General features: G+C 41.6%; 2 protein-coding genes across 7 annotated transcripts in view; both read left to right on the top strand.

Moving 5' to 3' along the window:
• Positions 1 to 5,919, top strand: part of LOC106821103 — a 13,201-nt gene extending 7,282 nt beyond the window's left edge. For 5 of the 6 annotated variants that reach the window (XM_014825761.1, XM_014825763.1, XM_014825765.1 and 2 more), the window contains 5 exons: positions 1,596 to 2,217; positions 2,479 to 2,596; positions 3,730 to 3,908; positions 4,013 to 4,097; positions 5,461 to 5,919. In XM_014825761.1, coding sequence (XP_014681247.1) covers positions 1,819 to 2,217; positions 2,479 to 2,596; positions 3,730 to 3,908; positions 4,013 to 4,097; positions 5,461 to 5,627 — 948 coding nt within the window. In that variant the 5' untranslated portion in view covers positions 1,596 to 1,818 and the 3' untranslated portion in view covers positions 5,628 to 5,919. The remainder of the gene's footprint in view (positions 1 to 1,595; positions 2,218 to 2,478; positions 2,597 to 3,729; positions 3,909 to 4,012; positions 4,098 to 5,460) is intronic. The other variant, XM_014825766.1, reaches the window with a different exon arrangement.
• A 367-nt stretch (positions 5,920 to 6,286) lies between these two features.
• The window catches only part of LOC106821093 (putative RNA-binding protein Luc7-like 1), a gene marked incomplete in the record, with an annotated part of 29,984 nt that continues 19,874 nt past the window's right edge, over positions 6,287 to 16,396 (top strand). Inside the window, 2 exon segments of the mRNA XM_014825745.1 lie at positions 6,287 to 6,462; positions 11,026 to 11,117. Coding sequence (XP_014681231.1) covers positions 6,402 to 6,462; positions 11,026 to 11,117 — 153 coding nt within the window.

The raw sequence follows: 16,396 nt of genomic DNA, 5'->3' as shown, positions 1-16,396 counted from the left end.
TGACCCCCGTCTTGGTGGTCGCTGCTCAATCCTACTAGCTACGTACTACTAGTCTAGCTTTTGCCCCGATGTAGATGTAGCAATAGCATATATGCGAACTATGATATATCACAGCGGACCGACGTGCGTAGGTATGCCATCTGTTAGTTTTTTAGTCACGTTGACATCGTCAGATGTCTAGTGCATGGGTCGTCGTCCGTCGTACGCGTCCGTCCTTCTGTCAACATTGGCTTAGCCGGTCAACGATAACTCAGGAACCGTTTACCCACCATGTTTGAAATTGGGCTATACGTTGTTACTGCTATGGAGAGCGTTTGAGACGTCCTATTTTCGAGCGTACCGCAGTCGACGTACTTTCTGAGCCACGGCAATTTTTGGCCAAAAATGGAAATTGTTATTAGTCAGTTCTGGTTCAACGGATTTTGTTCATTTTTGGTAGCTGAATGCAATAAGGGCTGCGGCCCCAAACGTATTTACAGGGTTTTCATATTTAAAAGAAAAATTATTGCAAATTAGGTAGGTTGGCATTATATGAGCATATTATAAGACTTGCCAGATAACGAGTCTGTGGTGTCACCACGTCGTCTAGAGTTCGTTTGTTACAATATTTCATTGACAATATCTTTAATGGCAAAATTTGTAGTCCTCTCCACCCTGCGCGATAAATCTCTATGTTAGAGTTAAATTTTACAAACATGTCGAACGCAGCATAATCCTTTATTTCGAACGCCATCGCTAAGATAACGATCAAAGCCGGGTATAGGGCCATCTACCCGTCGCAAAATTGTATTCATTTTGGTTTATAAATTGGACTTGGTGATTGGCGGCGATGAGGCTACAGATGGCAACCGTCGTGCTACGCCTAGAAAAACTCACTATCGAAGTAAACACTCTCATGCAACCAATTAACCTTTTGACAGAAAGTTGTGTTGATTGGGCAGGGAAACACCATTGTCAGATTGTCACGTGGTATATAGCAGCTACGTGGAATAAGCGTATCCTCTCAATCTTACACGTTACACATCGGGAGCTCCGCTTTTAGGCAGTGCCTAAATCTGAATATTATAAAAACGTTAAATGGCGATCATTTAGGTGTAACGCCATCACTCGCCCACAACTCAGACTTTCACATCTCAAACATTTATTTTCACGTAAAAAATTACACATAATTATCAAGAGTATATAATGGGAGTTCTCCCATATATACTCTTCGTTTCTATAATGTACGTCGATAGTTGCTCAATTAAAACTGACTTCTTCTCACTCACTCATTTGTGTCCTTTTTTGTGGTGAGCTACAGTGTCATTGACACTTTCATTTAGTTAGTAGTGGCATGGGTACTAATTAGCTCTAGTACTACTAGTAGTAGTAGTAACTATAGCCCGCGTATGATTGCCGCTGGCAGTGGCGGCCCGCGGCAAGCCATGGCCATGGCCAAATAAACTGCATCGTGTTCATAATATTCCAGTACAATCTTGCAGTTTTGCACAATAAGTGAAGTTAAGCTTGAGTCTTTTATACATTTATGATGATCATGGTGTGGATAATGTATCAAACTATCAATGATGATCAAAACACAATGTTCTTGTTCTTAGGATGTGATGTCGGTGGCAACTTCAGCTTCATAACACGAACTGCGCCACCTAGGGAACTATGCCTGACCAGATGCACAGAAGGAAATCTCACGGCTCTGCAGTCCGCAGAGTAGTTACAGTGCAACTGGCTATGTGTCTGTTGTGAAAGACAAGCTACACCGATGGAGTTGTGCACGAGTTTTGCATAGCCTTTGACAATGCATTCACAGTAAACTGTTCATTGATGCTGATCCTATTGCAACCAAAGTTGATAATGTTATTGCGCATGTGGAACGCCGCTCTCTCTAACGGGAGTGTAATTGGACAAGGGGTAGCTGCACACAACTGGATCCCTAAGTCTGTTCCTTATAGTAGGATTCTATCATCTGCAGCAGTCAATCACACAAATGCTAAACGCTCAGATGGGGTTTTTCCCAAAAGACGTGACTTGACATCGCTGGTGCCAAAAGTTGAGATTAATGACCTTGGTGACATGGAGAATGGCGACTTGGAACTGAAGTGCCTTGTCCGAGAGATGCAACATGACTTTATGAAAGCACCCCTCGACGATGTACTAAAGGATAGTGAGTTCTCCTTCCCTAAACACAGCCGAGAGCAGATGAATAAAGAACACCAGGAACTAGTAAGTACAGTGTATAGGTAAGGGCACCTTGTTTTTGTCAGGATTTTTGGTGTAGTTGTACACTACACTAGCAGAGTGCCTCATGTCAATTTGTCAGCATTTGACACTAACATTAATGAATTCATTGTGTGTTGTACAGCTTTTAAATGTAACCTTTATCTCACTGTGACTATAATATATATTAATTGCATGTTATTTGAGGTCACTGCTGGCTTCGTTTGTTCAAACACTAACAAATTTGTTAATTCTAGCTTAATGTAGTTTGTCTGTGTACAGGGGGAGTCTGATGAAGAGTACCAAGAAGAAGTTGATGACACGTACTATGGTGTTGATCTGGATCTTTCAGAGGACCGTGAAATATTTGCACTTCGGCATAAAAGTGAGGAAATACAATCATGCATTCTTTTTCTCAATGGAGTTGAAGTTTCGGTTTCTAATTATGACTTCATAAAATACTATCCAATCTTAGAAAACCACAACCATGGCCAGCATAATTTTGCTGCCATTTAGTTAATCCTTGTTATAATACCACCACTGGGACTAAAGTGATTTTGGCAATGTATTTTGCCATGGCACTAGGGGAGGAACCATCGTAACCTTGGCTTACTGTATTATTAGCTCAGCTGACGAAGTCAGATGCAGCTTGTAGAATCGCGTGAATGTCCATCCGTGCGTCCGTCCGTCAACAGTTGGGCACAAATCTTAACCGCTCGACGTACGGTATTTTTTATTCCGGACGTCGGGGGGATCGCGAAAAGGACTCGGGATGTCGAATTTGGGGGGTCAATGGTCAAAGGTCAAGATGTGTCAATGGAGGGGGAATATTTCCCCCTAAACTTAAGGTATAGGAGGAAATACGGAATTGCGGCACAAATCTCAACGGCTCGACCTACGCTCTTAATATTCGATGTATAGTGTGATGGGGAGGAAACCCATCACCAGCGTCAAATTGGAGGTCACCGGTCAAAGGGCAGTGGGGGAAAGGTCAGATATCAGACATTTTCTGAGGACATGGTCTAATGGACCGAGTGCAAAACTTTTTTGTTTCAGCGCTGACCTACCATTTTTAACACTTTATTGAAAGGACCGTGAAATTTCCGCTGACGTGCGAAGAGTAAGTGTCTGATAAGTTGATAATTTTTTGACCCTCAGGAGGGTTAAACATGGATTTGTTGACTGTTAAGAAAGGACTGAACTGCTTTTGCTATTAGAGCCCTCACCACCACCACCACTATGCTCGCGCTCGACGCATATCCATGATAACATGTTAATATAGCGAAGTCATTTTAAAAAGTTACACAGCTGTATCTTTATTACTGTACTACCTGTATAGCAAAGCCTATCATAGATTTTAGATCTGTATTAGTAGTATCCTAGATATATTCTCTGAGCGCGAACGCGGTGGCGTGAGGGCGCACTTGATTCGGTTGCCAGTGAGTTTATCAGAAGAATACCCGGCTACAGTACACGTCAGTTGAGCGCTGTCGCTCTGCGGCACTTGTTGTATTATAGGAGGAGAGAGAGGTGTGTTCGACATAGATGATCTAGTGGTGGAACTGCAGAAGGAAAATGCCCGAGACATCTGCGTGATTCAAGTTCCGGCAGAGAAGAACTATTGTGACTACCTCGTTATAGTGAGCGGACTCTCTCCACGACACCTGCGGGCAATGGCCGAGGCATTTACAATCCAGGTGAGTGGCAGTGAAAAATTCTGTTCGATTATTCTGCAATTCAGGTTTGCACTGATGTCTATACTATACATTAGTTGTTAATGATATCATGTTATCCTTAACAGTATAAGCAACGGAGGTGGGCTAGAGATCCAAAAAATGTGCGAATAGAAGGAGAAGGGTCATCTGATTGGAAAGTGATAGATTTTGGTAAGTGTTCTGTTATTATTAGCTTGTTCCTTATATATATATATATATATATATCAGGGGTTAATAATGACAGAGGAGTTTGACACGTATTCGGTACTGATTTCACTACATTTTGTCATACGAGTTCGATGTGAATAAAAATAAAAATGTATACAAACCTAAGCTTCTGTTGTTCACTGGTCCTTATTCTAGCTTCCGGTAGTATTACAAACCGCGTAGCTTCCTTCGTTTTGACATAAATCATACTTTTGCACGACATGGTTTTCACGTTATTTACCGTCGTGTGGCGTTGCTAAGCCGCAAATTCTCGTACAGAGCAACTCGAAGGAGGCGCGGCAGGGATCGTGTCTCCCGTACGTTATCTCGCGAAGAAGTTTTTGTTCGGCTAACGAGTGGTGACGACGTTAACTCTCGCCTTTATCACATACTATTAGTCATGATAAGTAAGGTGTAAACACATGCATTTGCCTGCAATTGCATAGTAACGGTTGCTATGCAAAACACGTGCGAAAAGCTACAATCAGTTGGAGCGTCAATTGACTTGCTAAGATTCATACAGATCATTCCTCCGCGGGTGAAGTAGTTCAGATATTTTACCAGCGCAGCGTTTATTTTTTTTTAAACTGCTGGATTCAACCATAAAAACAAGGCATTCTAACTATAGTTTAAATGTATAATAGTTTTAATTTGTAAAACCCAGCATGGGCGCAACGAAACTTAATTTCTATGCGCATTTTCTGCACTCGGCTAGACTACGGCCTAAATTCCCTGCCACGCCTCCTTCGAGTTGCCCTGTACGAGAATTTGTGGCTTGGCAATGCCACACGACGGTAAATAACGTGAAAACCATGTCGTGCAAAAGTACGATTTATGTCAAAACGAAGGAAGCTACGCGGTTTGTAATACTACCGGAAGCTAGAATATGAACCAGTGAACAGAAGAAGCTCATGTTTGTATACATTTTTATTTTAATTCACTTTGAACTTGTAAGACAAAATGTAGTGAAATCAGTTGACCTGACATATTGACTCCGAGTTGATGAGTAAACCTAAACTTTTGTAGATCCATCTAAAAAAGTGCTCAACTCAATACTGTTCAGGTTAATTGCATAACATTGCGCCTGTTGAGCTTCAATGTTTGTCACAATCATGGCATAACCATTATTATGGCGATCAATATTGTGTTGTGTGCGTCAATGGCTTGATAGATGTGTCTAATTGGCAATGCGATTGAAAACGTAATTCCCATTACTTGGCAAGCAATTACACTTCCATTATTCCATAATACATCAGATTTAGAGATTAATTTGATTTTCAGTGTTTTGTTTTAACTTATTTTGTGTATGTTTGCATTTATTGTCCAGGAAACATTGTGCTGCATATGATGATGCCAACGACCAGGGAGGTGTATGACATTGAAATGCTGTGGAGTGTAGGGGAGGAACATGATGATAAATGCAATGAGAAACTGGCAGACATCTGGAGTGATCTTCCAGATCTTACCTTCCTTAAGGACAAAGATGATCACTGAAATGCTATGCTCAAAATCAGAATTTAGTTAGAAAAGTGCATGTGCATTATGTATGAGGATGCTGTATGATCATCATATGTGCCATATAATATGGCTGTACAAGTATAATAAACTATATTCATCACATAGGAAATTATTTTATATTTAATTTTTCAACAATACTTTGAAGCATATGCAGTGTAGAGTACCTGGTAGCAGTAATATTAAAATTCCTGTTATTAGTATATTATTTTCTATTACAATTTTGTGACATTCATCATGTACAATAAATCTTGAGAAAATAAATCATTTTTACTTATGTTTTTTACTTTTAGTTGCTTATATTAATTTGATAGAATTAGCGTGTTGGCTTATCTTCGGTCACAAAAATCCAAATTATATATACATTTCTATAGATATACAAGAATAAGTGAATAAAGTTATGTGGTAATGTACTAGCCTTGTAAAATTTAATCGATAAGCACGTTTAAATGGGTTAACCCATTAAACAAACCTAATGATGTCATATAATAATGCTCTTTGTCCTATCCCATCATATACATAGAAATACATATAAATCTATTTCTAAAAATATCTAGAAATATGTATCAGTATCTATTTCTGTGATCCTATAAATCTACTAAATGTATATTCTGCCCTGTAGATGGCGATACTGACCAATTTACATCCGGGACTTGATCATATCCTGTACATTTTTCCTTGTGATTTTATTTTGACCATGTTTACGCTGAATTTGTAGAAGTATACCAAACTTGCAACCTAAAATCTAGTAACATGTCTGCGCAAGAGCAGATGCGTAATATGTTGGATCAGTTGATGGGAACGCAGAGAGATGGTATGTGTTTAAAATAGATCGGCATGGCTGATGCCGGAAAATAGTTTTTGAATCGCACAGTCAACACAAAACCTGGCACAATCCTACTCAGGGGCGTAAATCCGTACCGCAGAGTGGGTGGGGGATGATCGGCGATAGCCGGGGGCGAAATTAACCTTGGCTGCCGCAGGCAGGCCCGCGTGCCGTAGGCATGCCAGTGGTAGGGGGGTCTGGGGGCATGCCCCCCAGAAAATTTTGAAATATTTAAGCCATTTTCCTGCAATCTGAGGCATACTGTGGGCCATATTCAGTTATTCTCATGTCTGATGACACTAACTCAACCCTAGACTCAACCCTACAAGACAATGCGTCTAGACATCTAGGTTTGCAGCGTATTGTGCAACCCTGGCCGTATGTAAAATGAACGCGCGCATTATGAATATAAAATTTTTATAGAGGTTGGACACCGGACAACCACGGAAGCAATTTGTAGTTGCCTGAGAGAAAATCCAGTCGTCACGGACGACCGGACGACTGTTAAAATTGACCCCTGGGGATATTTGTACAGGCCATCCCCCCCTCCTTCAAGAGCGGGAGGGATGCATCCCTCCCATCCCCCCGGGATTTACGCCCCTGATTCCTACTACTACTACTAGTACTAGTTTGGGACCCCGGTCCTTCTTTTTCGCGAATGTGCTAAACTATATATATATATATATATATATATGTGCTTTGAATATAGACTATAGTTCATGTGCTACAATATTTACTAATACTAATAGTAATACAGTATGTGCTATATATAGCTTATATATATATATATATATATTTTGTAGTAAAAATTGCTCAGCTATTTCAGGTTTACCATATTTTACAATAATTAATCAATTGAGTTGAATTGAATTAAATAACTGCCAGTCAATGAAGAATATGTACATATGCCATCAATGGTTTTTATTCATAGATTGTAAATCCTATTGTAGTTTTTTGTAATTTATCACTTTGTGGAACATTGACATTGGGATACCATATCATACGTGCCAGTCTTTGTCAGGTGTGGAGTGATGTCCTTACTGACTCATTGGGTGGGGGATGGGTTGGCAGTCCCATGGGTTGGGAGTACCTATCTCCACAGTAAAATCTGTCATGAAATTTATTTGTTCCCTCAATCCTGAGTGAAATGATTGATTGCCATACTAACAATTGGAAAAGATATATATTGCACTCAAGATTGAAGAAAGAGAAGAGTTGCACGTATAACTTTAATCATACTAGAAGTTAGTAAGCAGAATATTGAATTGTAAATCGGCATGAGTAAATGTAATATTTATATAAATAAGTCTAAGAAATAAACAAGCCCATATGCAGTCATTTAATATACAACATAACAACGGATAACAAAATTAATAACGTAAGAAAAATAAATAATAATGTGCTGAAGTGATTCTTTACTAATTACTGTGGCACACCGTTAAGATTCTTGATATATTTTAAAGTTGAGCCCATTTCTCACCTCTGGAAGTGGCAATATGTAACATAATAGGTCCTATGTTACTTTCACATGTGCAGCTGTGCTGTCATATATGGTCTAACTGTAGCCATCAGCTCTAGCTACCTGTTATCACTTAGATGACATAATCATAACAATTAAATTTTATTACATTTTTAGCACGAACAAGCATGCTTGTTCTTCCATTGACATGTTTTCATGCCATTGTCTTGTAATTTTTTCTATAAAAGCCAAACAAAATCGTTGGCATGGTTAAGGTTATAATGTAAAATAAGTTCGAGTTGGTAGGTTAATGAAAATTTTGGTGTTAAAATTTTAATCCTAAACTGCTAGGGCAGGTTGGCAATTGTTTATAATGTTAAAAACGACTATAATTTTATTTTGCCTTTTGTTGTTTGGGTTCCTTTACATTTATATCATTTATCCACAATGATATCACTTTCTTGTTTATTTCCAACATGTTATCCTAACATTCACATTAATTGACCATTTGTAAGTTTCCTTTTATAAGTAATTCTTTAATATTAAATCAGGTACAACATGTTATTCTTGTAAGATGCGTATAACTTGTTTCAAATAGAAAATTAATACACATATATATGAAAAGCGGAAAATTAATACCTGAGTGTGCAGTATTTTATCTAACCTCTAATCTTATCTTTTTACAAGGTATCACTGTCAGCTGCTGTTATGGAATCAGACACCAATATTTGCACTTCAATGCTTGTCAGGTTGCTCTGACTACAGCTACATGCGTACTGCCGTGAGTTGTGAGATTTTAGCAAAATATGCTTGTTGTTGATGTACCTGTGAATCTGTTATAATTATTAAACTAGGAATCTCGGTTGAGTGACAGTCTAAATCTTACATATGGAATCGTACTTATTTGGAAAGAGTGCAAGTCTTTCTTGCAGTACAGTGTCAGCAGGTTTATTGTAAATTAGAGATTTAGAGGTGATCAATCAAAAGGGAGATGAGGTAGTAGATCATTTGAGTTTCACCTATGGCAGCTGGCAATATGCATGTACTCCTGCATGCTAAAACTGTCAGAAGTGATTGCAAATGCATCTGTTAAAATTTACAATTTTACATGTACTTTTTGTGAGAAAATATAATAACAAGCTATTGAGATATTTGTATGCAGCAAAACACTAGTTTAAAGTGCAGCAATGGATATTTTTAAATTCAGGAATGTTTGCAGGACTGATCACTCTTCAGTTTTTTACTCAAGAAAATTGAAAATTAAAATAAATACAGAAGATCACGTACGTATTGAAAACAGTGTGTCTATGAAGTCAAGAACACCTCAGAATAACAAATAAATTTGCTTATTTGGAATGCGTAATGATGGGTGCGTATAACATAAAACATGCAAAGTTGTCATAGTTATTTAAGCAAAAACTGTAGATATGAGCAGGGTCATTGCTGATTATGGTACGTATAACTAGACATGATGGCTCTGCTACCTACCCATCACATGCATCATCATGTTGTTGTCTCTGACTCATATCATTGCGGCTACATGGCAAAGAGGTCCTGCGTGTACATGTACGTACTTAAGTTTATAGGAAGTAATTTATACACATTCGTGTAATTCTGATTAAAATGTGCTTGTCTCGGGGAAAGGAGAGGAGCAGAGAGCCAAGGATGATATTATGGTGCGTATTGTCACAGTGTATAGTTGTCCGTTTTCTAAGTGAAAACACATTTAGGCACAAATCTTCAAAGGTTACTTTAGGACAATGTGGAGATGTGCATCACGAACAACGTCTCGTCACAGTATTTGTAATGGACCTCTATCTGCTCCACGTGTGTCTTTCTGAATCTTCCCTTGTCTTTTTGAATTAGTTTTGCCAACACTCTTTTGGCTACTAAACACTTGCATTTATTTGTGAGTGTGTGCGTGTATGTGAGTCTACGGCTGTGTGCATGTACCACACAAGTGTCTGTTGGCTGTGAAGGACAACTGTTCATGTTATGGATGCAAAGTGTAAACCATTGGTTTGAGTCAATCTGCCCTCTATGAAAACAGTTTTAATTTTTTATGTTTCTTTATCTATTCACATTCTGTGAGTTGTCAAAAAACCTAACCAGCTCTTGTGTTCGTATTTCTTTCCTAAGTCTATTTCTTTTGTAGTAATTAATATCCTATCTGTATAAGTGTACACGAGATGTATATATATCAAATTTGTAGGTTATCTTTTTCACTCTCCTGTTCTCCATTTCTGTAGAAGATAAGTTTATTGCCATCATACTAATGCGACTGTGCTAGTCTGCAAATTTATGCTTACATGATATTGAGCCATGCAATGCATGTCCACTAGCTTAGGTGCACTGCGTCGTATTTGATAAAAACTTTCAGGCAGAACATTGGATCCATGCCCGTGACGATTGTGATGTACGTATGTAGCTGCCTTTCTGCAAAACCGCCTGTTTGTCAGTTTTTGCTGGCGCTCATTGTTTCACTGGTGGTGCCGATTGGGGAGCAGCATGTGGAACCAGGCAACGTGCGTACGTAATATCTGTTTGCAGTAGCGTGTGCGGCGTGTAGTGGTTACGTCGGCCGCCCGCCTAACGCTCTTATTTCCCCGTAGTTGGTTAGGATCTTCACCAGATGGCAGCAATGGAGTGCGCGTACGTAATATCTTTTTTTCTCCCAGCATTTGTGTTAGGAGGGCAGGAGGCGGCGCTGGCTGCAGGGCGACTATGGAGTGAGTTGTTTGTAGTTAAGCAAGCTCAGCATTACCTGTGCTCTCCTCTTCTTACCCAGATGCTACAACATGTCCACCTCACAAAAACTCCCAATTCACCATTGAATGTATGACAAAGGTCAGATTGAAGAGCTGACTTGATTAGCGACAATTTGCAATTTGTGAATGCTACTACCAATAAAAAAGGGGATAATAAAAATGCATTAAAAAATACTAGCATATCGCTGGCATCTGTACCAGCACTGGGTGAAAGTAGAGAGGGTGCAGGTCGTTGCGAGTCAGGATTGCCGCGTTCGTCGGCGTCAGCGCACGGCCGTGTAGTTTTCGTCTTCGCCGTAACGCGTGCTGTGCTTCGTTGAGCAGGCGCCAGCAAGACAACGCTGAAGTACACCGACAGCCGGGTGTGCAGGAGCTTTCTGCTGAGCTGCTGTCCCTACGACATCCTCTCCAGCACGGTACGTCCATTCATGACACATCACGACACGACATAAAAGTGACTCATGATAACTCCCTTTCGTAAATCATTAAGATGTGGCTCGACGGCGTTTATCTAACAACATAAGGTTCAGCTCATGTTGTCTTATTTTAATATTTATCAGTGAAGTGAGTTTTGGATCTTCTTACAGTCGTCGGAGATAGGCTCCAATGTAGAATATGGGACGTCGATCGGTAATTCTCTGAAACAACTGTGCTGGGTCCAAGCGATGGGTAATTTTCTGAGGGCGCTATAGTCAGCTAAATATAACACGATGCTTAAGAATGTGGTGTCCACCCGGCGATGCGAAGCAACCGTCGAACGGCGTCGCTGAGATGATGGAAGCGGGTCGGCAGGGCCTGAAAGAAGAAGAAGTACGAAGCGTAGAGGTAGGTGTGTCTTGCCGGTCCAGAATCGGCAACACGTTCGTAAGAGAACACTCGAAGGTGTTCCGAAGTCTCACATGGAGGGTTAGGTCAACTTGTCGAATTGATTTTGTTGAAATACATCGGGCAATAGTTTTTAGCTCAATACTGACTGTCCGTCCCGTCAACGAGTTGGGCACAAATCTGTAACCGCGCCGTCGACTGTACAGTCACTGATATTACGGGGACGTGGGGGGGCGCTAATGCCGAAAACCAGTTTGGGACATGTCGAAGCTGGGGGTGCAGAAGGTCCAAAGCGTCAAGAGAGTGTAAAGAAGGGGGAACATTCAGCTCCATAACTTAAGGCTGCGCGGCCACAATCCTTAGAACGGTCTCGACCTACGGGCTCGTGATATCGGTTGTATAGGCATCATCATTCATGTAGAAAGCCGATCATACTGTGCCCGAATTGGAGGTCACAGGTCATACAGCGCCCTCAAAAATGCGCGCAAGGCAGATTGGTATCGGAGAGAGCATTTTCTCCGCAACGCCAATCATGGTCTGAGGACAGCAGCGATTTGAAAATACATTTTTTTGTTCAGCGGCTGACCCCTAGGGCATTTTTATGGCATTATTGAGAGAGGCACCCACCTCCGAAATAATAATTCTCCTCGCCTCTCCGACGCCCGCACCTCGCGCAAGAAGTAACGTGGCTCAGACTACACGCTTCCTCTCCGCCACCCGCCCTCCCCCACCCACGCGGCAGGGTTAACACACATGGATCCTCTCGCTCTGCACCCCCTCGCTCCCCCCCTCGCCTCCCCCCCTCCCCCTCCCAGCACCCCAACGAACATTCCCTCGCACTGCACCCCCGCGCCCTTCCCCCCTCCGCCCCTCACGCTCCACCCCCACCCCCCTCACTCACACGTGTCCTGCAGGTAAATCAGAGGGCTACCATGTCAAAGTGAATTATCAAAAGCTAAATTTGGTTAAAGGAAGGTTTATATAGCTGGCTTAAATCGTATGATATTTCTAAAGAGCGTGTATTGTAGTAAGTTCGAATGTTACATGTGAACTAAACGTATCGCCCACCTCACACAGGGCCAGTGGGCTTAACTGCCAAGCAGGCGATGCGTCGTTAGTGGTACTGGTGTAGTTTTTGCCTGCGTTAAATTGTTTAAAACACTGCTGAGATCAAGCGATTACGATTTCTAATTGTTTTTCGTTTCGATTTTGCAGCGGGTGGAGGGCTTGCGGAGGGGTAAAGCTCTGCGGACCGTTTGTGATGTCTTAGGGCCATTCTGTTGGGTTGATTTCCCCGGAGCTCCGAGCCTCATGTCTTTTTGCTGAAGATAGATGGTTTCTCTTAGCACCAATCTGAGGAATTGCAGGGTGGTATGACTATACGCCATCTTTAAATGTTCTGTGGCAAGAAGAGCGTGGTAAAGACGGCTGCCCTGGCGAGGGCGAGTGTGCAGGTTAGCAGTGAGCGCAATCTAGTAGTCGGCAGCAGCAGCGATGCAGAACTTTCATAACAGCAGATCAGTCCAAGTCGTGCAAGCAGCCTAAAGGTAGTACTCAGCAGCAGCACCGTAGCAGCAGCAGCAGCAAGTAGCAGCAGCATGCAGCAGCAGCAGCAGCAGCAGTCAGCATCGTTCTTGAAAGGAAATATGGATACATGCCCATTGAGATAACTCGCCACTCCCACCTGTGCCATACGTGTCACTGAGTTTCGGCGTGTATGTGAAGCCGCAACTTGGTGGAAAACTTTAGCACAAATTAAACGCAACCAGCGGTTTCTATAAAATAAAGAATAATGCGCCAACTACACTTCTACAAATCCAATTCAATTCAAGAGTCCCGAGTCAGTACAAACGTTAGAGATATATGAGAGGTAGCTGTATCGCTACTAGCGGCACACTTGTTATGTATAAATCCACTTATGATTTTTTGGCAATACTGTGTATTTGTTCTTGTTAATAGCTGTGTCATCTGCAGAACAGTATTATTCCTCTATATATAGGGCGTCTCTGATTCTGCCGGATAACCAAATATAGAGGCGAAGCTCGTGAGTATAGAAAGCTTCGAGAGGATACATCAATAAAAATGATGGTAGTGTAATGAAGTCGCCATACACCAGAGCAGAACATGCAGGCAGTAATAGATGTTACAACTCCTGCGTGCCGTGCGTGCGGATAACATTTAAGCGCGGCGCGATGAGTGTGTAAATATATATGTAGATTGTCCCATGCTCTCAGGAAAAATTCAGACGCCCAGGAAGCAGTACGTGGTTTTACCACTTTCACTGCACGGCAACCTGACAATGCGCAGCGCTGACGTCACGGTTCACCGGGCGTGAGTAGGTTTGAAAATTTCTGTTCAGCGTAAATATTATTTTTATATGACTTATTATTATTGATTCCTTTAAAGAAATACTTTATTTGTACTTCTGCAATTATAATTAAACATTTTGTATCTATTTTATTGTTAGATATATACCAAATCATTATAGTTGTCTCGCCTGGGAGTCGTTCCCGCTGCTCTAGCAACGGGAGAGTCGACGCAGTGTTTCCCAACGCTGCTTTCAACGCATGAACACTGTCGACACAAAAAGGCCTACGGTTAGCAGGCAAGAGTAACGGAAACTCCTAGTGCCGGGCGCTTGAGATCTCTTGTTAGCGCTATCAGTCAGCAGGAAACTAAGCAAGTGTAACATTAACATTGGTTTTTTATTAGAGCCGCTTAACGTCTGCGCGGAATAGTCGCGACGTAAACATGAACTCTGTATGAATTGCGGTCTCCCGAGTCTAGTTCTGAGTCGAGGGAGCGCATAGAGTGTTTCATCTGAGCCAAGGAAAATTCCCGAAAATGCTCAGGGAGCGAAGGGGCGTCCTGCATGATGCACTCTTGTCTGGGTGGCGGAGAGCCATGCTAATCGGATGGGTATTCCACAAGTGAAGACTGAGACTAATAAGCTGAAAGGGGAGACGAGAGCCACCAAGCTGGAGGTTGAGCGGACGTGTGTCATACGTGGAAAGAGCGAGTTAGCCTCATGAGGGCAGGCAAACGACGTCGCGCGTGGTGGGAGCGGTGCAGATCACTTCCTGTGCGTCGCGGCGTGCGTGCGCGTCGCGCTGTCGTGCGTGTGTGTGTGAGAGAACTATGAGCAGTGTGCGCAATTGGGATCTGAATTGCACACCTGGGATGTTTAGATGTCAATAGGTTGAGTGACGCAGAAGCAGACATCACACAAACAGAATTGCTATCCTGGAAAACTGCAGTTCCGTATGTCAGAGGGGACATGAGCCGTCACTGGTGGATAGAGTTGGATCGATAAAATACATATCCGAGTCAGTTTAATATCTAGACCGATGTCGACTTTACCAGTCAGCTCACTGATGTTTTAGCTCATCTGCACGTAGTTCAGATGACAGCGTTGTAGAATCGCAACGATCGTTGTCCGTCCGTCCGTCACCGTCCCGTTGCGTTGCGTCACGAGTTTGGGCACATGCAATCTAACAGCGCATTGAAAGCAAGGCTCACGTTATTCGGCCTCGGGACGTTGGGGGATCCGATCGTGAAAGAGGACTTCAGGAATGACAAATTTGGGGGTCAAAGGTCAAGTGTGAAACGAAGGGGAATATTTCCCCTTAACTTAAAGGTATAGGAGGAATACGGAGAATTGCGGACACCAATCTTAACAGGCTTTTACCTTGCTCTTAATATCGGCTGTAAGTACGTGTGATGGCAGGATAACACCATCGACCGAGTGCTAAAATTGGAGGTCAGCCAGGTCCAAAGGCAGTGTGGGAAAGGTCAGGATATCAGACATTTTCTGAGGACATGGCTAACGGACAGAGGAGAAAACCTTTTTTGTTTCAGCACTGACCTAGCCATTTTATGCACTTTGATTGAAAGGACCCATGAAATGTTCTTTTCAAACGTGAGTGCGAAGAAAGTAAGTGTCGTGTAACGCTTTTTGACCCTCAAAGGAGGGTTAAACTATCGGAGTTCCTGAACTGCCTCAATTGACGTGAGCAGTTGTGTAATATTTTCATGGACAATCCATGAATTTAGAAACCCAAATAACCGCCGGATAGCTGAAACAGTAACAGCACAGGCGTCACGGCGTTCGAAAGGTCCGTTGATCGGCCCATTAGATTTTTATATGTACCTGTTTTCTGTATTTTTCTATCTCTTTCTATTTAATATGACTAACGCGTACGAATATTTCGCATGGTAAAATTTTGTATAAAAAAAATTCCATCTTTTTCACATTAAAAGTAAAGAACTAACGTTACTAAAATAGTACTCCTGCAAGCTCCACCGTGATAAAAATGTTTTTAGCGTTGGTTAAATTTGCAAAAATCTAGACGATTTGGTAATGTTTGTTGTCCTAACCACTAATTCCCCTTTCTAGTACTGTTCAGATACTGCGTCTCTCTGTTTTTCACGAGCAGGCAAATAGGGGCATATAAAGAATGGTATATAAGCATGAAAGTAAACAGAAACACTAATTTGTATTTTGATACATTTTATTTTGTACAAATAAACACAATAATTATATTGATGGTGCTAGAAATTCGTGACGTAATGCACTTTAACTAGTTTTTTTTGCAATTATGCAAATATTTAACATGATTTATTTACACAATTTGATAACAAACAAATAATGTTTTTACAACAATTAAATTTTCTTTACGAATTTTTAATAGGTTAGGGTTTAGTGCAAACTGCACATAAACGAGGAGTATTCAGGCAAGGGATCACAGCGGCGAGTTTGGTATCACCAATGGGAGATGTGGGAGGTATCACGGAAAGCAGAAGGCATGCTGAAATGAGTGTTCGCGCAACTGGGCGTATCTGCATATCTGCACCTAACAAAGGTGTCACA

The sequence above is a fragment of the Priapulus caudatus genome, unplaced genomic scaffold (genome assembly GCF_000485595.1).
Source record: "Priapulus caudatus unplaced genomic scaffold, Priapulus_caudatus-5.0.1 Scaffold58, whole genome shotgun sequence".
Taxonomy (NCBI): Eukaryota; Metazoa; Priapulida; class Priapulimorpha; order Priapulimorphida; family Priapulidae; genus Priapulus; species Priapulus caudatus.
The sequence above is the reverse complement of the archived record's forward strand: the minus strand, read 5'-3'. Positions and strand labels throughout refer to the sequence as shown.